This window comes from Mustelus asterias, chromosome 20, assembly GCF_964213995.1.
Source record: "Mustelus asterias chromosome 20, sMusAst1.hap1.1, whole genome shotgun sequence".
NCBI classification, from domain to species: Eukaryota; Metazoa; Chordata; class Chondrichthyes; order Carcharhiniformes; family Triakidae; genus Mustelus; species Mustelus asterias.
Genome location: NC_135820.1, coordinates 59,736,337 through 59,754,777, shown reverse-complemented (window position 1 = coordinate 59,754,777; position 18,441 = coordinate 59,736,337). Strand labels below are relative to the sequence as shown.

Below are 18,441 nucleotides of genomic sequence, written 5' to 3'. Positions count from 1 at the left end.
AGCAGTGAGCTCTATCTGAGGACAAACATTGGCACTGACTGCATGGGCTGCTGCAAGATATTCCAGTTCTGTATATTCATAGGTTCTTACATGGTCTTTGCATGTATCTAAATAAAGCGTGCATTCAATGAAATAAGTAGAGAACTTTTTCTTTTACAACGCAAATATCTCATTTTGACTTCTTTCCTTTATAGAAGGGTAATCATGAAATCCGGGAGATTAGACAGTTCCACTTCACTAGCTGGCCTGATCATGGAGTACCATGCTATGCAACAGGTTTATTGGGATTTGTAAGACAAGTGAAGTTCCTTAACCCAACTGATGTTGGTCCCATTATAGTACATTGCAGGTATGTCATGGCCAAAGTATACATTTTATTCACCACTTGACACTCAATCCATTTATCACTCGACTCATGGTTTATTACCATTTTTATACTGTTTGTACCAAAAACAAATGCAGCTGCATTAAGGATTATCGTTATTGCAAGAAGTGGAAAAATGAAGTAAAAGTGAAACCCACTTTTAATGCCCCTGAATTTTATTATATTTTGATGCAGCTAAAAATAAAATGAGTGTTACAATTGGACATCCAGATTGCTTCAAGCAGTGTTCCCTCATTGTTGTAACATTTTTGTGTTTTAGTGCGGGCGCAGGGAGGACGGGATGTTTTATTGCTATTGACATAATGCTTGATATGGCAGAAAGTGAAGGTGTCGTGGACATTTACAATTGTGTCCGAGAACTTCGCTCACAGAGGGTCAACATGGTACAGACAGAGGTATTGATGATAAGATTTATTCACAATGATTTCACTGTCGTGAGCTTTTACCTTTGATTTTGCACTTTCAGATTTGTCCAGTAAAAGTTTTCCCTTCGATTAATGTAGTAAATGTTATCAATATATTTTTGTCACTGGAAAGGTGTAGAAATGTTAATTGAATTGCATCTTGATCGAAAGCGAATAGATTTTCAGCCCATTCCAAAATGATCTTTTCCGTTACAATCATAGAACAGGACAGAATCCCTACAGCGCAGAAGGAGGCCATTTGGCCCATCAAGTCTGCACCGACCACAATCCCACATAGGCCGTAACCCCACATATTTATCCTGATAATTTCCCTGACACTAGGGTCATTTAGCATGGCCAACCAACCTAACCTGTATCCCTCTACTCCCTGGTTATTCATATATCTGTCAAGATGCCTTTTAAACATTTCTATTGTATCTCTTTCTACCATCTCCTTTGGCAGCATATTTCAGGCATTTACCATCCCCTGTGTAAAAAAACTAGCCTTTCATATCTCCTTTAAACTTTCCCCCTTTTACCGTAAACCTATGTTCCCTGGTAATTGACACTTCCACCCTGGGAAAAAGACTCCAACTATCCATTTAATCCATGCCTCTCATAATTTTGTAAACTTCTATCAGGTCGCCCCCTCAGTCTCCGACGTTCAAGTGAAAACAAACCAAGTTTGTCCAATCTCTCCTCATAGCTAATACCCTCCAAACCAGGCAACATCCTGGTGAACCTTTTCTGTACCCTCTCTTTGTAGGTTGCAGATAGAGATATCTGCAACTTCATACCATATGTTATTGTTGCATAAGGGAAGTAGGTAACTGACACTCTCCATCCCATTCAATTTATTTTATTAGTGTCACAAGTAGGCTTACATTAGCACTGCAATGAAGTTGCTGTGAAAATCCCCTAGCCGCCATACTCCGGTGCCTGCTCGGGGACACAGAAGGAGCATTCAGCATGGCCAATCCACCTAACCTGCACATCTTTGGACTGTGGGAGAAAACTGGAGCACCCGGAGGAAACCCACGCAGACAATGTGCAAACTCTACATAGACAGTGACCCAATCTGGGAATCGAACCTGGGGTCCCTGGCATTGTGAGGCAGCAGTGCTGACCACTGTGCCACCATGTTACCGGGTTGTTTCTCTTCTAAGTGGGTTAGGGGGGAAAGGTTTTCACCTTCACTGTCTCAGACCTATGATCTTGACAGGACATGATGTCTTAGAGCATGCTTATCACAACGTATATCAAAATACACTAATTCCTAAGCCAACGATATCTATGCTGGCTTGGTCATATTTGCCAGAAGGATGACGGCCATAGACCCAAAAAGCTTCTGTATGGTGAACTGGCCACTTGGCCATGACCCCCTAGACGTCCATACCTTTGCTACTGGGACACCTGCAAGCGAGATATGAAGATGGCAGACATTGATACTGACAACTGGGAGACAGTCGCCAACAGCTGTAACCTCTGAAGGCTGACTGTTTGGACAGGCATTGGAAGAGGTGAGCAGAAAGGAAGAGCTCAATTGGCCGAGAGGGGGACCCAGAGAAACAGAGACCAGTGAATCGTGCACCTTCCCGGCCCACTGTTTTCCTGCACAGAAAATGCAGCAGAGAGTGGATGCTGAACTATACCAGACGATGCTTAACACAGAGGTGAAGACCATGGCACAACCATTGTCTCAGAATACCACCACATTTTGGTGGCTTATAGGCTCTTTTCTGTTCTGTACCTTGTGACATCTACGAGAGTATGAAAGGCAGTCTGAAAATGGTCTCTCCCTCCTAGAAATGCAACCTCGCCCCCTGCGCAAAATAAGCAACTGAACTGAGCCCTGTTGGTAAAATTCTCACCTCTGGGTTAGAAGGTGACTGTTCTGTGTCTGATATCAGGGTTTGTGCACCTAATATCGGCTGATATTTCGTTACAGTACTGAAGGTTCACTGTACTATCAGTGGTGCCTGCCTTCAAATAAGACATTAAATCCAAGACACATTTGCCTGTTCATGCAGCTGTTAAGACATCTTTAAAAAAAGCAAGGGGGTCCTTGCATTATCTGGGCAATCTTGCCTCCCTCAGACAGTATCAGCAACCAGTGCATTAACTGATCATTCAAGCTATTACTGTTCCCAGGACATTGCTGTCATAGAATGGTTATTACATAATAGTATCTACATAATAATGACCACTCAACTTCAAGAAAAGCAATTCACTGTGTGAAGTGCTTCGAAGTTATTTAATGGCTGGATAAAACGCTGTATAAATGCAAGTATCTTGTTGATTATAACCCCCAGGGAGATGGGCCAAATAATGATGCCAGAATTCTCCGTTAAGATGCTAAATATCGAGCGAGATCAAGTTTCAAGCATCGAAAGGACTTTTATTACCTTGGAAAACCTGCAGGGCTGATAATGTTCCTTTGACAGTTTTCATGATTTGAGCATCCGAAACATCTCCAGGATTATACTTTAGCCTTAAAACTTCTGGGTTTTGATCCCTGAAAAACTAAGGTCGAGTTTAACATAAAGTAAATGAAAAATTACGAACTTTTAAGCCAAAAATCTTGAGTCAGCTCTGACTCTGTCTACGCTTCCCGCTGCCTCGAGAAAGCAGCCAGCACAATCAAGGACATTTTCACCCCGGACCCCGGACATTCTCTCTTCCACCTTCTTCCATCAGGAAAAGAATACAAAAGTCTGAGATCATGTACCAACCGACTCAAGAACAGCTTCTTCCCTGCTGCCATCAGACTTTTGAAATGACCTACCTTATATTAAACTGATCTTTCTCTACACCCTAACTATGACTGCAACATTACATTCTACAACCTCTCCTTTCCTTCTCCCCTGCGTACTCTGTAAATGGTATGTTTTGTCTGTTTAGCGCGCAAAAAAACAATGCTTTACGCTGTATCCCAATACATGTGACAATAAATCAAATCAAATATGGACATTTACACAAGTATGCACGGTAATTAATATAACAAGAACTTAATTCCCGATATGTGGTTCCTGCCGAATGCAGCTGTGTGCCAGGAAGTTTAAATCGTCAAATTTACCTGAGATCCATCTCAGAATCTTATGATGTTAGGAGCACAATGAAAGATAAGGTGGCACGATTGATTGGCAGATAGTGGAATTTGAATTCATATTAAAAATATCTGGAATTAAGAATCTACTGATCCTCACAGTGCCAGGGACCTGGGTTCAGTTCCAGCTTTGGGTGACTGTCTGGGTGCAGTTTGGACGTTTTCCCTATGCCGACATGCGTTTCCTCTGGGTGCTCCGTTTCCAGATGTGCGGGTTAGGTGGATTGGCCATGCTAAATTCTCCCTTAGAGTCAGGGGGACTAGCAGGGTAAAGACGTGGGGTTACGGGGATAGGGCCTGGATGGGATTATTGTCAGTGGGGGCTTAATGGGCCGAATAGCCTCCTTCTGCACTGTAGGGATTCTATGAGGTGATAAAATAGTCAGAAAATCAGGAGACGTGCTCGCCTGAATTTCTAATTTGCACTGGCAATGCATTCTGGATTCATTAAATTGAACCCAACGAGAATAGACAACTTATTTCGCTCAATGTGGAGATTATCAGTAGAATACTCTTCATCTTTAATGAAAGGTCTTTGCAGTTAAGCATTAATCAATTCATTTGCCATCAATAGTTTTACAAAACCAGCTAAATTATAGATCTGTTTTGCTCTTGCTGTTCGTGCACCGCAATCAATGAAGCAAATATTCCATCTGTTTGGTCACTGCATCCATTAACTGGGGACTGATGTTACACATGCCAGATTGACTGAAGCTTGCAAAATCCCTGCCAGGTGGCTGGAATGAACCAGGAGCACAGAACTTGAGAGATACCATCACTTTTGAATACCACTGGGAGTTGATGCTAAAATTATCTCATATTTTGATGTGCTGTGCTATTCTGCACATCCACTGCCTGTCAATTAAACAGTACAAGAATCTACATCTGTGCTTAGACACTCTCTCCATTGATACCTGGCTAGGATCCTTGGCCAGACCCCCAAGTTGTTGGTACGATCCGGTTCGGAACCAATAACGTTTTGCTTAAAGTGGACAAAGTTTGAGATTTAAAACACTTGGTCACTGAAAACAGCCACAGGATTCCATGGGTTTTAAGTTACGTGTAAGTTAGGTTTATTTATTAGTGTCACAAGTAGGAGGGGAGGCGATCTAGTGGTGTTATCGCTAGACTATTAATCCAGAAACTCAGCTAATGTTCTGGGGACCCAGGTTCAAATCCCGCCACGGCAGATAGTGGAATTTGAATTCATATTAAAAATATCTGGAATTAAGAATCTACTGATGACCATGAAACCGTTGTTGATTGTCGGAAAAACCCATCTGGTTCACTAAAGTCCTTCAGAGAAGGAAATCTGCCGTCCTTACCTGGTCTGGCCTACATGTTACTCCAGAGACACAGTAATGTGGTTGACTCTCAACTGCCCTTGGGCAATTAAGGATGGCAGTAAATGCTGGCCGGCCAGCGATGCCCATGTTCCACGAATGAATAAAAAAAAGTAGGCTTACTTTTAACACTGCAATGAAGTTACTGTGTTTTGATCCTCACTGAAAAACAGACTTGAACAAGTTTCATAAATCATCTCTCCACTTGCTTAGTGGAGGGATAATCCTGCTTAAAATAGAGAGGAATTTCAGAGATACATGTGAAGCATTTGTGTATTAATATCCCACAGCATAACTGGGAAATCTGAAAGCGTTGTTATTGGTACAGTGTTTCAGGGCTACACAGAAACGGACAGTGTAAAAAGCTGGATGCAATTATATCTAAACTGTATTTCTTTTGTGCTTTTGTGCTGTAGGAGCAATACGTCTTTGTCCATGATGCAATTTTGGAGGCATGCTTATGTGGAAACACGACGATACCAGTCTGTGAATTCAGAGCTATGTTTTATAACATCAGCAAAGTGGACCCACAAACCAACTCCAGCCAGATCAAAGACGAGTTTCAGGTGACCAAGATCGAATAAACATAACTGCAAAAAGAAAATAAGTTGATGAAGTAGATGCTTTTAAGTTATAAAGTTTGTGTATGAATGGGGGATCAGGATTATAAATAAAATGGTAGAGAGCCTGATAGATGATAGCTAACTTGACTTTTGGAATGGATCTTGGCCAACCAACATCATGGACTGTTTTGAATAGGGTTCCACTCTGAATAGTTTAGAAAGCTATATGGTGTTGGCTATATTGAGATTCTGTATTGCGAAACTAATTCATGGATGCAGATTAGTAACTGGCTAAAGTTGAACAGTTCTAACGGGAACTAACGTACAACAGAAGAGGTGACTGTGGCAAAAGCAAAATACTGCGGATGCTGGAATCTGAAACTAAAGCAAAAAATGCTGGAAAATCTCAGCAGGTCTGACAGTATCTGTGGAGAGAGAATAGTGCCAGCGTTTCCAGTCTAGGTGACGCTTCACCCGGCGGGTCTATTCTCTCTCAACAGATGCTGTCAGAGTTGCTGAGATTTTCCAGCATTTTTGTTTTTGTGTGTGGTTGAGGTGACTGGAGTGTCCATGTTGGATTTCCTCTTGTTCATGGAGGCGGGGATATGAAGGCAAGGGTATGAGTGATTCATCGCACCCTGCGTCCAAACAATGCGTTGCTGGCAAGATGCGAAACAAACAGGATGCTGAGTTTTCAGTTGAGTTTGTGTTAAAATCTGTATAGTGCTCTGTACATAGCTGGTTGCCAAAATGTATGGAAGCCATTCAGGTCCGAGAGGCAGTGCAGCGCAAGGCAGTGGAGCTAAACTGGATGTTCGAGGGAAGTGCCATTCGGAATAATCTGCAGCTCTTTGGTTACTGAAGAGGCACCATAGAGAGCAACTTGCAGAGGTGTATAAGATACTTAGCTTAATAGAGGACTTAAACCCGATACAATTCTCTCATACATACATGGGATCAAGACAAATGGAGCAGATTCATGGTTGTGAATATCAAAGCATTCTCTGCACAGAGATCGGTCAGTAGCTGGCCTGAATTGCCAAGCAGGATGATTGAGACCAGGGCATGAGAGTCATTTCAGAAAAAGTAGAATCGATTGTTTGGAAGGGTGAGTTTGAATAGGCGAAGATGCTTTTCATGCAAACCAACATGTGGTGGTCTTCTAAGTAGAAATAAAATCTTATTTCACGGAGAGATATTGAGTATGCTAGTTAGGACGCAGTGTATTTTTATATTTTAAAAATTAATGCCTGTGAATTTTTCTTTTCTGCTTAGTTGGGGAAAAGCAAATGATCACACTGTCCCTTGGTGGCAAATTATAGTTAGGAGCCCTTAAGAATGGACTAAAACATTGGGAAAATGGTGCGCTTGAGATTCTGCAAAACTGTTCTAATTACTGTTGGAATTTAAATAAATAGGAGCAGTTTGAGCAATTTTCCTTTCCAGTAAAGTATATGCATCTGTACCGAAACAGGAGAAATCATGTGGTTTAAAAAAATCACAAGCTCCTTATAAATGTCCTTCCACGTAGAGGATGAAATGCTCCAGTCATTATGGGCTGGAATTTCACACCCAGAAATGGGTGAGTTGGGTTAGGGTAACAGGGTTAAAAGTTGAAGAGTCTTCAACCCAAGTCCAACCTGCCGACTTCCAGGTTTAATGGAAGTGAGACAAGGGGCTGGCAACAACACCACTCCCACCATGCGAATCGACAATTTGAATATTTTAATGAGGTTGGCAGATTCTTATTTAACCTTTTTTTTATAGGTTTATCTGTCACTTGCTGGGTTTCCGTGGCCTCTGAAAACCCAACAGCTGAATTCAGGCAAAGACAGCTTCAGGAGAAGTCTTTGCAGCGCAGCTTGTGGGCCTGGGGAACAGGACTGCTTTCCCTCAGCCCCTGTAAGTGTCCGCTGCAGCTACTAAACACCCTCCAATTAGACTTCCACACACAACAAAAGGCCTCTAGGTCAGGGATCAACTTTCCTCAACAGCCTTCCCCCACCAAACCCCCTCCCCCTCTTCCCCCCCCCCACCCCCCCAACCACCTGGATCAGACGTCTTGCTGCCTTCACGGTCAAGGATCGGACTGCACCCCATAATTGGACATACTACGCAATTGAGGTTTGGAGTCTTTGGAGCCCCAGAATCACAACTGTGATTAAGGATCAGATCATACTAATTCCACCCCCCCCCCCAACTACGCCCCGCTCTCCCACTCCCTCCTTCCCCCCCCCCCCCCCCCCCCCCACCAGGGTCCTGCTCCAGAGTCCTCCCTGGCCAACAGAAGTCAAAAATCTGTCAGTCAGTTTAATTCATGTAAAGGAAGAGAGGGAAAATGACAATTACTCAGTTTCCTCCTTTGGAATTTTCATTTGCAGACATTAAATATTGTAACTCCTCGTGTCCGAGCTGAGGATTGCAGTGTTGGTCTATTACCTCGCAATCATGACAAGAACCGTAATATGGACGTACTCCCGCCAGACAGATGTCTCCCATTCCTTATTTCTGTAGATGGCGAAACAAACAACTACATGAACGCTGCACTCATGGATGTAAGTGAAAAAATTATTTTGCTAGGTGTTTCAAACATTGCAATTTGACTTTTTGATTTACTCAGTATAGCTATACTAATGTGAAAATACGTCAAATGCTGATTGTATAAAAACAGATATTTCTACATTAATCTTATTAAAAAATTTAGTGTAACTTTTGTTGAGGGAATTCCAGAAGAGAATCTTGGATCAACTGCCCTCATGTTTGTGTTTGCAATTTGTACAGTATGAGGAGAGGTTTTGAAACCCGGAAATGATGTCCCCAACTGCTAGTGATGATTTTATAGCAAAGTAAACGTTTATTAAGAAATCAGGTAAACAATGAACAAAAACAGAACAGCTTCAAAAAGACACTTAAGATCTTAGTGGCCAGTCATGCCACGCTCTCGCTGCAGCCAAGTTGGAGAATTTGGCACCCAGCCAAATCTCCATTCACTGCAGCGGGACCAGAAAATCCCACCAGTGTAAATGGCTGTAATATTCCAGCTAATGGTTTTACACTGTACCAATACTTCAAACAGTTCCAAACAACCTTCATTTAACTACCCTCAGAGTTAGTTGTTTCAAACCTTCTATTTTACCTTTCTAGCATCTGGAATACTGCGTCCAGTTCTGGTCGCCACACTACCAGAAGGACGTGGAGGCTTTGGAGAGAGTACAGAGGAGGTTTACCAGGATGTTACCTGGTATGGAGGGGCTTAGTTATGAGGAGAGATTGGGTAACTGGGGTTGTTCTCCCTGGAAAGACGGAGGATGAGGGGAGACTTAATAGAGGTGTATGAAATTATGAAAGGCATAGATAGGGTGAACGGTGGGAAGCTTTTCCCCAGGTCGGTGGTGACGTTCACGAGGGGGTCATAGGTTCAAGGTGAAGGGGGGGAGGTTTAACACAGATATCAGGCGGACATATTTTACACAGAGAGTGGTAGGGGCCTGGAATGCGCTGCCAGGCAAGGTGGTGGAGGCGGACACACTGGGAACGTTTAAGACTTATCTAGACAGCCACATGAAGAAGTGGGAATGGAGGGATACAAAAGAATGGTCTAGTTTGGACCAGGGAGCGGCGCGGGCTTGGAGGGCCGAAGGGCCTGTTCCTGTGCTGTATTGTTCTTTGTTCTTTGTATTTTGACTTTTTGATTTACTCAGGATAGCTATACTTTCCCCCAATCTGTTCAGCAAGAGCTTATAGATTTTAACACCAATAAAAATCCAGAAACTTTTACCATACCTTGCCTTGAATTGTCTCTTGGGGTATCCTCTGAGGTTTCCTCGCAGATGGTGTTTCAGATCTGGCTTGATTCACACTACTGGCTGGGAGTTAACCAGCTATTCCGACTGTTGGCTCAGATCTAAAACAGCTACCTTCATAGGTTTTCAGTATCTCCTTAAATACATTCTTTCCCTTTGATCTCTCAATATCTCACCAAGTTTTTTTTAGAGCTGCTCTCTCCTAGAACTGATTAATTTTACCTCTTTCACTTCTAAAACTCCTTTTATCCACACTTTACGTATGCTATCTTTCTTTCACATATTGCATATTTTATCCTTTGAACCACAACACACATTCAAATCTATTCCTGTTCTATAACCAATCTTAATAAATTACCTTAAACATCTGATTGAAGTCTTTCTAAGCTTATTAATATATCAAACTCCCAATTTACATTCACACAGTCACTCTGTCCCCTGCTTTAGTCATCATTCACATACCCTAACAGTTAACAAAACAGCCAGAATATTACCAACAGAAAAATATTACAATTTCTTGGGTTTCCCGGACAGATTTCTTGACAAGTTGTATTCAGAACTGAACTGATCCTGCAAGAAGGTAATTATAAAACAGTGGTTAAGACGGACCCCTTTCCGATAAACCTGCAGCCAGTAATTCTATGAAGCAATAGTAATGGCAAAGAGGTCTGCCATCCAGCTTTCTCATATCTCCAACTCTAGTTTATTTAATCTGAGTAAACATGAACTGATTTGTGTACTGCTCTGATGACTGGCATCAGGTTGAATCCCTGTGAGACCCTGTGTCTTTCGACACCAGCAAATCCCAATGCAGATCTCTCATCTACAAATGTCTACCCTTGGGTGTATCCCTTTCCAATATTTTGCCTTCCTTACTCTCAGTCTGTGATAGGGCCAAGAGCTGTGCATTTCTAAACACATTATCGTCAAATGGCATCCCAACAAGTTTATGCTCCTGGTTGTCTATTTTTCCATTTAAATTGTTTTCTCTGCAGTCCTCCATTTGCTCAGAGGTTCCTTGTCATCTCCTCTATTCAAAAATTTGTTCCAGCCATCAGCCAATCCTGTCCACTCTTTAGATAATAAATATTGTCCTACATTCATCAATGCCCTTCGGGTCACACATCTTGACTGATCAAGTCTAGCCAACATCTTTCATCTGAATGGATTCCACCTTTCAAAAGTTCTTCATCTATCAATATCCTTGGTCTCACAATTACCTCTGGACTTCAGATGGATCTCTTAAATCTACCTCTAACCGAGAAAAAGTAATTTCTGGCATTTTTTGAAGTTAAATTTATGTTGCTGATGTATTTTGTGTTGTTGAAATAAACACATGTGACCCAGTCAACTAAGAATGTTGCTTCTTGTCACTTTCTCAGAGCCACAAGCAGCCTGCAGCGTTTATTGTCACACAGCATCCTTTACCAAATACTGTGACCGATTTCTGGAGACTAGTGTTCGATTACCATTGCTCAGCAATAGTAATGTTGAATGAACTTGATGCTGCACAGGTAGGGAAAATGAACAAGATCTGTATCCGTCCCCATTAGTTTCCTCTGCAACATGGAAAAGTTACAAGTGTGCAGTTTTGAGGGGTGAGGGTGGGGGTGGGGGGGGAGTGTTTGCAAGGGCTGCCCTTATTAACATTCTCTGAATTATTAATGCACTGAGTCTATCTGATGTTTTGTGGTTAGCTTAACTTTAACACTGAGGTCAGGTTCTTGGCTCATGTTGGGACTCGTACTAAGTGGCAAGTTGCAGATAAGCCATTGTTAAAGAGGTAAGGCATGAATTTAAACAGACGCAGCCACCTAAAAGTTACATTGGTGGATTGAAATGTTTGTAGCTTTTTTAAAAAAATGCTCCTCATCTTTACAGTAGATTTCAGAGGAAAATCTCTGGTAAAATATTGGATGAAGGTAATTCAGATGTGTTAAATATTCATCCAGCCAACATAGTTACTAGTGATTTCTAGACTTTGCCATGCACTTGTCGTAATTATTTGCACCAAAACAGTTTCATGCAGAGAGCAGCAGAAGTGAAGAAATTTGATTTGATTTGATTTATTATTATCACATGTATTAGCATACAGTGAAAAGTATTGTTTCTTGTGTACTATACAGACAAAGCATATCGTTCATAGAACAGGAAACGATAGAGTGCAGAATGTAGTGTGACAGTCAGAGCAAGGGTGTAGAGAAAGATCAACTTAATGCAAGGTCGGTCCATTCAAAAGTCTGACAGCAGCAGAGAAGAAGCTGTTCTTGAGTCGGTTGGTACATGACCTCAGACTTTTGTATGTTTTTCCCGACGGAAGAAGGAGGAAGAGAGAATGTCCGGGGTGCATGGGGTGTTTAATTATGCTGCCTGCTTTGCCGAGGCAGCAGGAAGTGTAGACAGAGTCAATGGATGGGAGACTGGTTTGCGTGATGGATTGGGCTACATTCACAACCTTTTGTAGTTCCTTGCGGTTTTGGGCAGAGCAGGAGCCATACCAAGCTGTGATACAACCAGAAAGAATGCTTTCCATGGTGCCTCTGTAAAGGTTGGTGAGAGTCATAGCTGATATGCAAATTTCCTTAGTCTTCTGAGAAAGAAGAGGCGTTGGTGGGCTTTCTTAACTATAGTGTCGGCATGGGGGGACCAGGACAGGTTGTTGGTGACCTGGACACCTGAAAACTTGAAATTTTTGATCCTTTCTACTTCGTCCCCATTGATGTAGACAGGGACATGTTCTCCACTACGCTTCCTGAAGTCGATGACAATCTCCTCTGTTTTGTTGACATTGAGGGAGAGATTATTGTTGCCGCACCAGTTCACCAGATTCTCTCTCATTCCTGTTCTCTGTCTCGTCATTGTTTGAGATCCAACCCACTACGGTGGTGTCATCAGCAAACTTGAAAATCGAATTGGAGGGAAATTTGGCCACATAGTCATAGGTGTATAAGGAGTATAGTAAGGGGCTGAGAACACAGCCTTGTGGGGCACCAGTGTTGAGGATGATCGTGGAGGAGGTGTTGTTGCCTATCCTTACTGATTGTGGTCTGTGGGTTAGGAAGTTCAGGATCCAGTCGCAGAGGGAGGAGCCGAGGCCCAGGCCACAGAGTTTGGAGATGAGTTTCGCAGGAATAATGGTGTTGAAGGCTGAGCTGTAGTCAATAAATAGGAGTCTGACATAGGTGTCTTTGTTATCTAGGTATTCCAGGTTGAGTGCAGGACCAGAGAGATGGCGTCTGCTGTGGACCTGTTGTGGCAGTAGGCGAACTGTAGTGGGTCCAGGCAGTCCGGGAGGCTGGAATTTATTCGTGCCATGACTAGCCTTTCGCAGCACTTCATAATGATGGATGTCAGAGGCACAGGACGATAGTTATTAAGGCACGCTGCCTGGCTTTTCTTTGGTACTAGGATGATGGTCGTCTTCTTGAAGCAGATAGGGAAATGTTTGGAGTAAGAAGACACATCAGTGATTTGATTATTTCTTCACCCAGAGAGTGGTGAATCTGTGGAATTCACTACCATAGAAAATGGTTGAGGCCTAAACGTTGTGTGACTTCAAGAAGAAATCGGATGTAGCTCTTGGGGCTAAAGGGATCAAAGGATATGGTGGGATCAAAGTATTGAATTTGATGATCAGCCATGATCATAATGAATGGAGGAGCAGGCTCCAAGGGCCGAATGGCCTATTCCTGCTTCCAGTTTCTATATATGTTTCTACATATTTAAAAAGTGGATAGATTTGAACCGACAGGTAATTCTATATTGACAGTGACACTAATGAAACTCAATGTTTTGAGTCTTGGTTTTTGTGTCAAGTCCATAACTTCTTGTGCTTTTTACCCAGCTCTGCATTCAGTACTGGCCAGAGAAGAGTTTGTGTTGCTATGGTCCTATCCAAGTGGAGTTCATCTCAGCAGACTTTGAAGAGGACATCATTGTTCGAGTTTTTCGGATCTACAATATGGCACGAGTAAGGCTGACATTTCGAGAACTGTTACGTATGTTCATTGTGGACATTCTTGTAGTCTAAATTGTACAGAAATTAAAATCGCACAGAAAACATTTACATTTCCTTAAAATAACCCTTCTGTGAACTCAGGTTATTAGAATGTTTGAAAATAAATTTGTTCTCTGTCCTTAGTTCTGTGAGGGGTTTTAACCATTCATTCTTGTTGCTACTACAAGTCAGTTACTTATTAGGCAACATTTGACCAAGTATGGCATCAAGGAGCCCTTGCAGAAGTGAATTCAATGGGAATCAGGGGGAGAACCCTCCATTGTTAAAGTCATACTTAGCACAAAAAAGATGGTTAGAGTCATAGAAGTTTACAGCATGGAAACAGGCCCTTTGGCCCAACTTGTCCATGCTGCCCTTTTTTTTAAAACCCTCAGCTAGTCCCAATTGCCTGCATTTGGCCCATATCCCTCTATACCCATCTTACCCATGTAACTGTCTAAGCGCTTTTTCAATGACAAAATTGTACCCGCCTCTACTACTACCTCTGGCAGCTTGTTCCAGACACTCACCACCCTCTGTGTGAAAAAAATTGCCCCTCTGGACACTTTTTTGTATCTCTCCCCTCTTGTGGTAGTTGGAAGTCAATCATCTCAGTCCTGGGATATCACTGCAGGAGTTCCTTGGGCTAGTGTCATTGGCTCAACCATCTGCTGCAGCATTAGAGAACTTCCCTCCATCAAAAGGTCAGAGGTGGGGATGTTCACTTGTGAATGTACAATGTGCAGCACTATTTGTGACTCATCAGGTACTGAAGTTGGCCGTGTCCATCTGGTGAATGGTAACCCCCAGGAAACTAAATTGGGCCAGACACATAAATATTGTAGCCATAAGAGCAGGGCAGAGGCTGGGAATTCTGAGGAGAGTTAATCACCTCCTGATTCACAAAATCCTGTCCACCAGCTACAAGGCACAAGAGTCAGGAGAGTGATGGAACATTGTCCACTTTCTTCAATGAACAGCTCTCAAGAAGTTCGACTACATCCAGGACAAAGGAACTCGCTTCAGTAGCATCCCATCCACCACTTTAAACATTCACACCCTCCACGCACAGTGGCAGTAATATGTACCATCTACAAGATAGAGTCATAGAGATATACAGCACAGAGACCGGCCCTTCGGTCCAACTCATCCATGCCAACCAGGTCTCCTAAACTGAACTAGTCCCATTTGCCTGCATTTGACCTATATCCCTCTGAACCTTTCCTGTCAAAGTACCTGTCCAAATGTCTTTTAAATGTTGTAATTGTACCCGCCTCTACCACCCTCCTCTGGCAGCTCTGGCACCACCCTCTCCTCACAAAGGCTCCTTCAATAGTACCTTCCAAACCCAAGATATGTACCACCTAGGAAAACAAGGGCAGCAGATGCTTGGGAATACCACCACCTGCAAGTGGTAAGTCCTGTAAGTCACACACTATCCTGATTTAGAAGTCTTTCATCGTTCCTTCACTGTTGCTGGGTCAAAATCCTGGACCTCCCTTCACAATAGCACTGTGTGTGCTCCTACAACACATGGGTTCAATAAGGCAGATTACCACCACCTTCCAAAGGTCAATACGGGATGGACAGTTAATGCTGGTCCAGCCAGTGACTCCCAAATCTCACAAGTGAATAAATACGAAAAAAAAATGTTTGCGTAGCTCCACTCCCCCTGTGAAGCATTGCTCAACAGGGGCAGAGGTCAGGAACTTAATGCAAAAGCTCCACCCCCAGTTATTAATTTTAATGAGAGCAGGGCAAAAATTACCCTTCACTCTAAAATGAATGTAAAACTTTAACAGCACACATCTAAAAAGGAGTGCCTTCGAGGTAAGGCCCAGAACGATATGATTCATATACCTTCCTCAGAAAACCTGGCCACCTGTTAGTTGTAAAATCTCATTTATTTAAGTTCTCGGCCTATTGGCCCGCATCAAGTGTAGTTTTGCTGTCCTGCACTTGATAGAAGTCAATGAGGTCACACTGAGGCTTCATTTGAAGCAATTTTTTAAAACGGCATCTCAGCCTTTTGGCTAAGATGCAGATGAGATCAAACCCAGGAGGGGGTGTGTGGTGAACCATCGTTGGTTACCACTGTGGGGTTATTCTAATGTTGTTGTTGGGCTAGGGTGTTTACACTGTGGGATTAATATACCTGTGGTGGTTGCTGTTGTGGCACATCCCAGTCGGGCCCCGCCTCCTGGGAGAGGTATAAGACCCTCTGCTCGGGCGGGACCCCTCCAGTCTGGAATGGTGTACCCGTGTTTAAATAGTTCCATTGTTAGACAATAAAAGCCTTCAATTACCGAAGCCTTGTGTCTCGTGCTCGATTGTCGTGCATCAGGTTGCAATGCCTGCTCCTATCAACTCGGATCATGTAGATCAAGCCCAAGACAGGAAGAGGCCAGCCTGTCTTGTCAGCTTGGATCTGTAATGTCTCACTGGTTGAGACTTTGAATTGGACTTTGATCAGATATAGCTTAAAAAAATCTTATTTATTTAAATTTAAATGTGCGGGTTAGGTTGATTGGCCATGCTAAAAAAAAATTGCCCTTAGTGTCCTGAGATGCGTAGGTTAGAGGGATTAGTGGGTAAATCTGTAGGGATATGGGGGTAGGGCCTGGGTGGGATTGTGGTCGGTGCAGACTCGATGGGCTGAATGGCCTCTTTCTGTACTGTAGGGTTTCTATGATTCTAAATGATTAAATAATTTTGCCTCTCGGCCTTTTAGCTCAGGTCAAGTGCAGAGGTTTGATCCTGCATTTGATAGAAGTCAATGAGGTTACACTGAGGCTTCATTTGAAGCAATTTTTTAAAACACCATCTCGGCCTTTTGGCTAAGATGCAAATGAGATCAAACCCAGGAGGGGATGCAATGCCTCATCCTATCAGCTTGGATCTTGTTGATCGAGCCCAAGACAGGAAAATTGGGGCCTGTCTTGTCAACTTGGATCTGTAATGTCTCTCTTGTAGGGACTTTGATTGGACCAATTTGGTTTTTGATTGGATATAACTAACGAAAGAAATCTTGTTTGTTTAAATTATATTATGTCAATCGTGGCTGACATCCCAACAAAGCCATCATCCCTGCAGCATGCCAGAGATGAGTGGTGAATCATTTCTTTTTAACAGTTGTCCTTGACACTTCGCAATTCACTTACTGTATGATGTTGTAGATTTTGTTTGGCAATGTATCCTTTGAATCATGTTTGGAAAATTGGCGGAGAACATGATTGCAGCAAGGTGGAACAGTGGTTAGCACTGCTGCCTCGCAGCGCAGGGGACCCAGGTTCGATTCCCGGCTCGGGTCACTGTCTGTGCAGAGTTTGCACATTCTCCCCGTGTCTGCGTAGGTTTCCTCCGGGTGCTCCGGATTCCTCCCACACTCCAAAGATGTGCAGGTTAGGTTGATTGGCCACGCTAAATTCCCCCTTAGTGTCAGCAGGATTAGCAGGTTAAATATGTGGGGTTATGGGGATAGGGCTCGGGTGGGATTGTGGTTGGTGCAGGCTCGATGGGCCGAATAGCCTCCTTCTGCACTGTAGGAATTCCATGGTTCTCCTCTATGTTTCTAGTGTGGGAAATAAAGACCAAGGCCTGAATTGGATGACACCTCTGTGGAGGCCCGGCACTCCCAACATCACTTGAAATAGGATGGGACGACGTTGGCAGGGGTTCCTAATGTTATCACACTGCATCACGATATTCAGATGTGCCCAAATGTTGGCATCTTGCCCAATGTCAATCTGAGGGCCAATTGAGCCAATTAAAGGAGCAATGCACTGCAATGAGAGGCCTGTGCATTTTTATGGTCTTCACACAGGATATATGGGCAAGAGGGATTGCACGTTTTGCACTTTCTACATCCAGGATAGGATCTATGGCTTAGGAGGAATGGAGGATTGGGGAAGTAGGGGTACACATGTTATTTGAAAGTCTGGGCAGTCCTATTTCTTTAGTGAACAATCATAGAATCCCTACAGTGCAGAAGGAGGCCATTCAGCCCATCGAGTCTGCACCGACTCTCTAATGGGATATCTTACCCAGGCCCTAACTGCTCAGCTCTTAGATAAGTTCGTGAGTTTAAAGCCTTAGGCTGGCTTTTACAGACCAACAACATCATCATAAAGGTAGAACCCCAGAAGGTGAAAAATGGGCATCGTCATTTCAGATGGAGGCACTTACTCAGATGGGAGGAGGAGAGGACAAGGAGGGAGAGGAGGCCAGCCAACATTGTCATAGAATCTGTCTGCAAAACCAAGCAGCATAACCTGAAGTGCTAGAAGCCCAGTGAGGTCTGCCAGGGAGAAGGACAGGAGGTGATGCCAATCACCAGGCTGGAAGAGTCTGCAGAGTTCGACCCAACTATCTTGAGATGACTGAGGTGCAGTGCAGAAGAAGGGTCTGCTCTCAAGAGAGGCAGTAACCTCAATCTGTGAGATGATAGGGCCTGAGATCGCATCCAACTATGTATGCAGCCGCTCAATGCCCGTGGAGCTCAAAGTACCTGTCACCCTCAATTTGTAAGCTTTAGGTTCCTTCCAGGATGCTGTTGATGGTCTGTGGAGTGTGTCACAACCCGCAGCACACAGCGGCATAAAGTTTGTGATGGGTGCCCTCTTCAAAATACCTTCATACATTTAAAAACTGATGAGAGTAGCCAGGCAGAGCGTGCAAGAGGATTTACAGCTATTGCAGGCTTCCCAAAGATTCAAGGAGCTGCTAATTGCACCCATGCGCCCATCAAGGCACCAGCTGGGAGTGACCCATAAGAGTTTCCATTCACTCAATGTTCAGCGAGTGTGCGATAGCCAAGATCCTCCAGGTTTGTGCAAGGTAT

The 18,441-nt window shown here is 43.3% G+C and overlaps 1 protein-coding gene across 2 annotated transcripts in view; it reads left to right on the top strand.

Moving 5' to 3' along the window:
- Positions 1-18,441, top strand: part of ptprt (protein tyrosine phosphatase receptor type T) — a 999,403-nt gene that overhangs the window by 970,040 nt on the left and 10,922 nt on the right. For both annotated transcript variants that reach the window (XM_078236146.1, XM_078236147.1), the window contains 6 exons: positions 195-349; positions 645-780; positions 5,655-5,804; positions 8,183-8,356; positions 10,987-11,118; positions 13,449-13,574. In XM_078236146.1, coding sequence (XP_078092272.1) covers positions 195-349; positions 645-780; positions 5,655-5,804; positions 8,183-8,356; positions 10,987-11,118; positions 13,449-13,574 — 873 coding nt within the window. The remainder of the gene's footprint in view (positions 1-194; positions 350-644; positions 781-5,654; positions 5,805-8,182; positions 8,357-10,986; positions 11,119-13,448; positions 13,575-18,441) is intronic.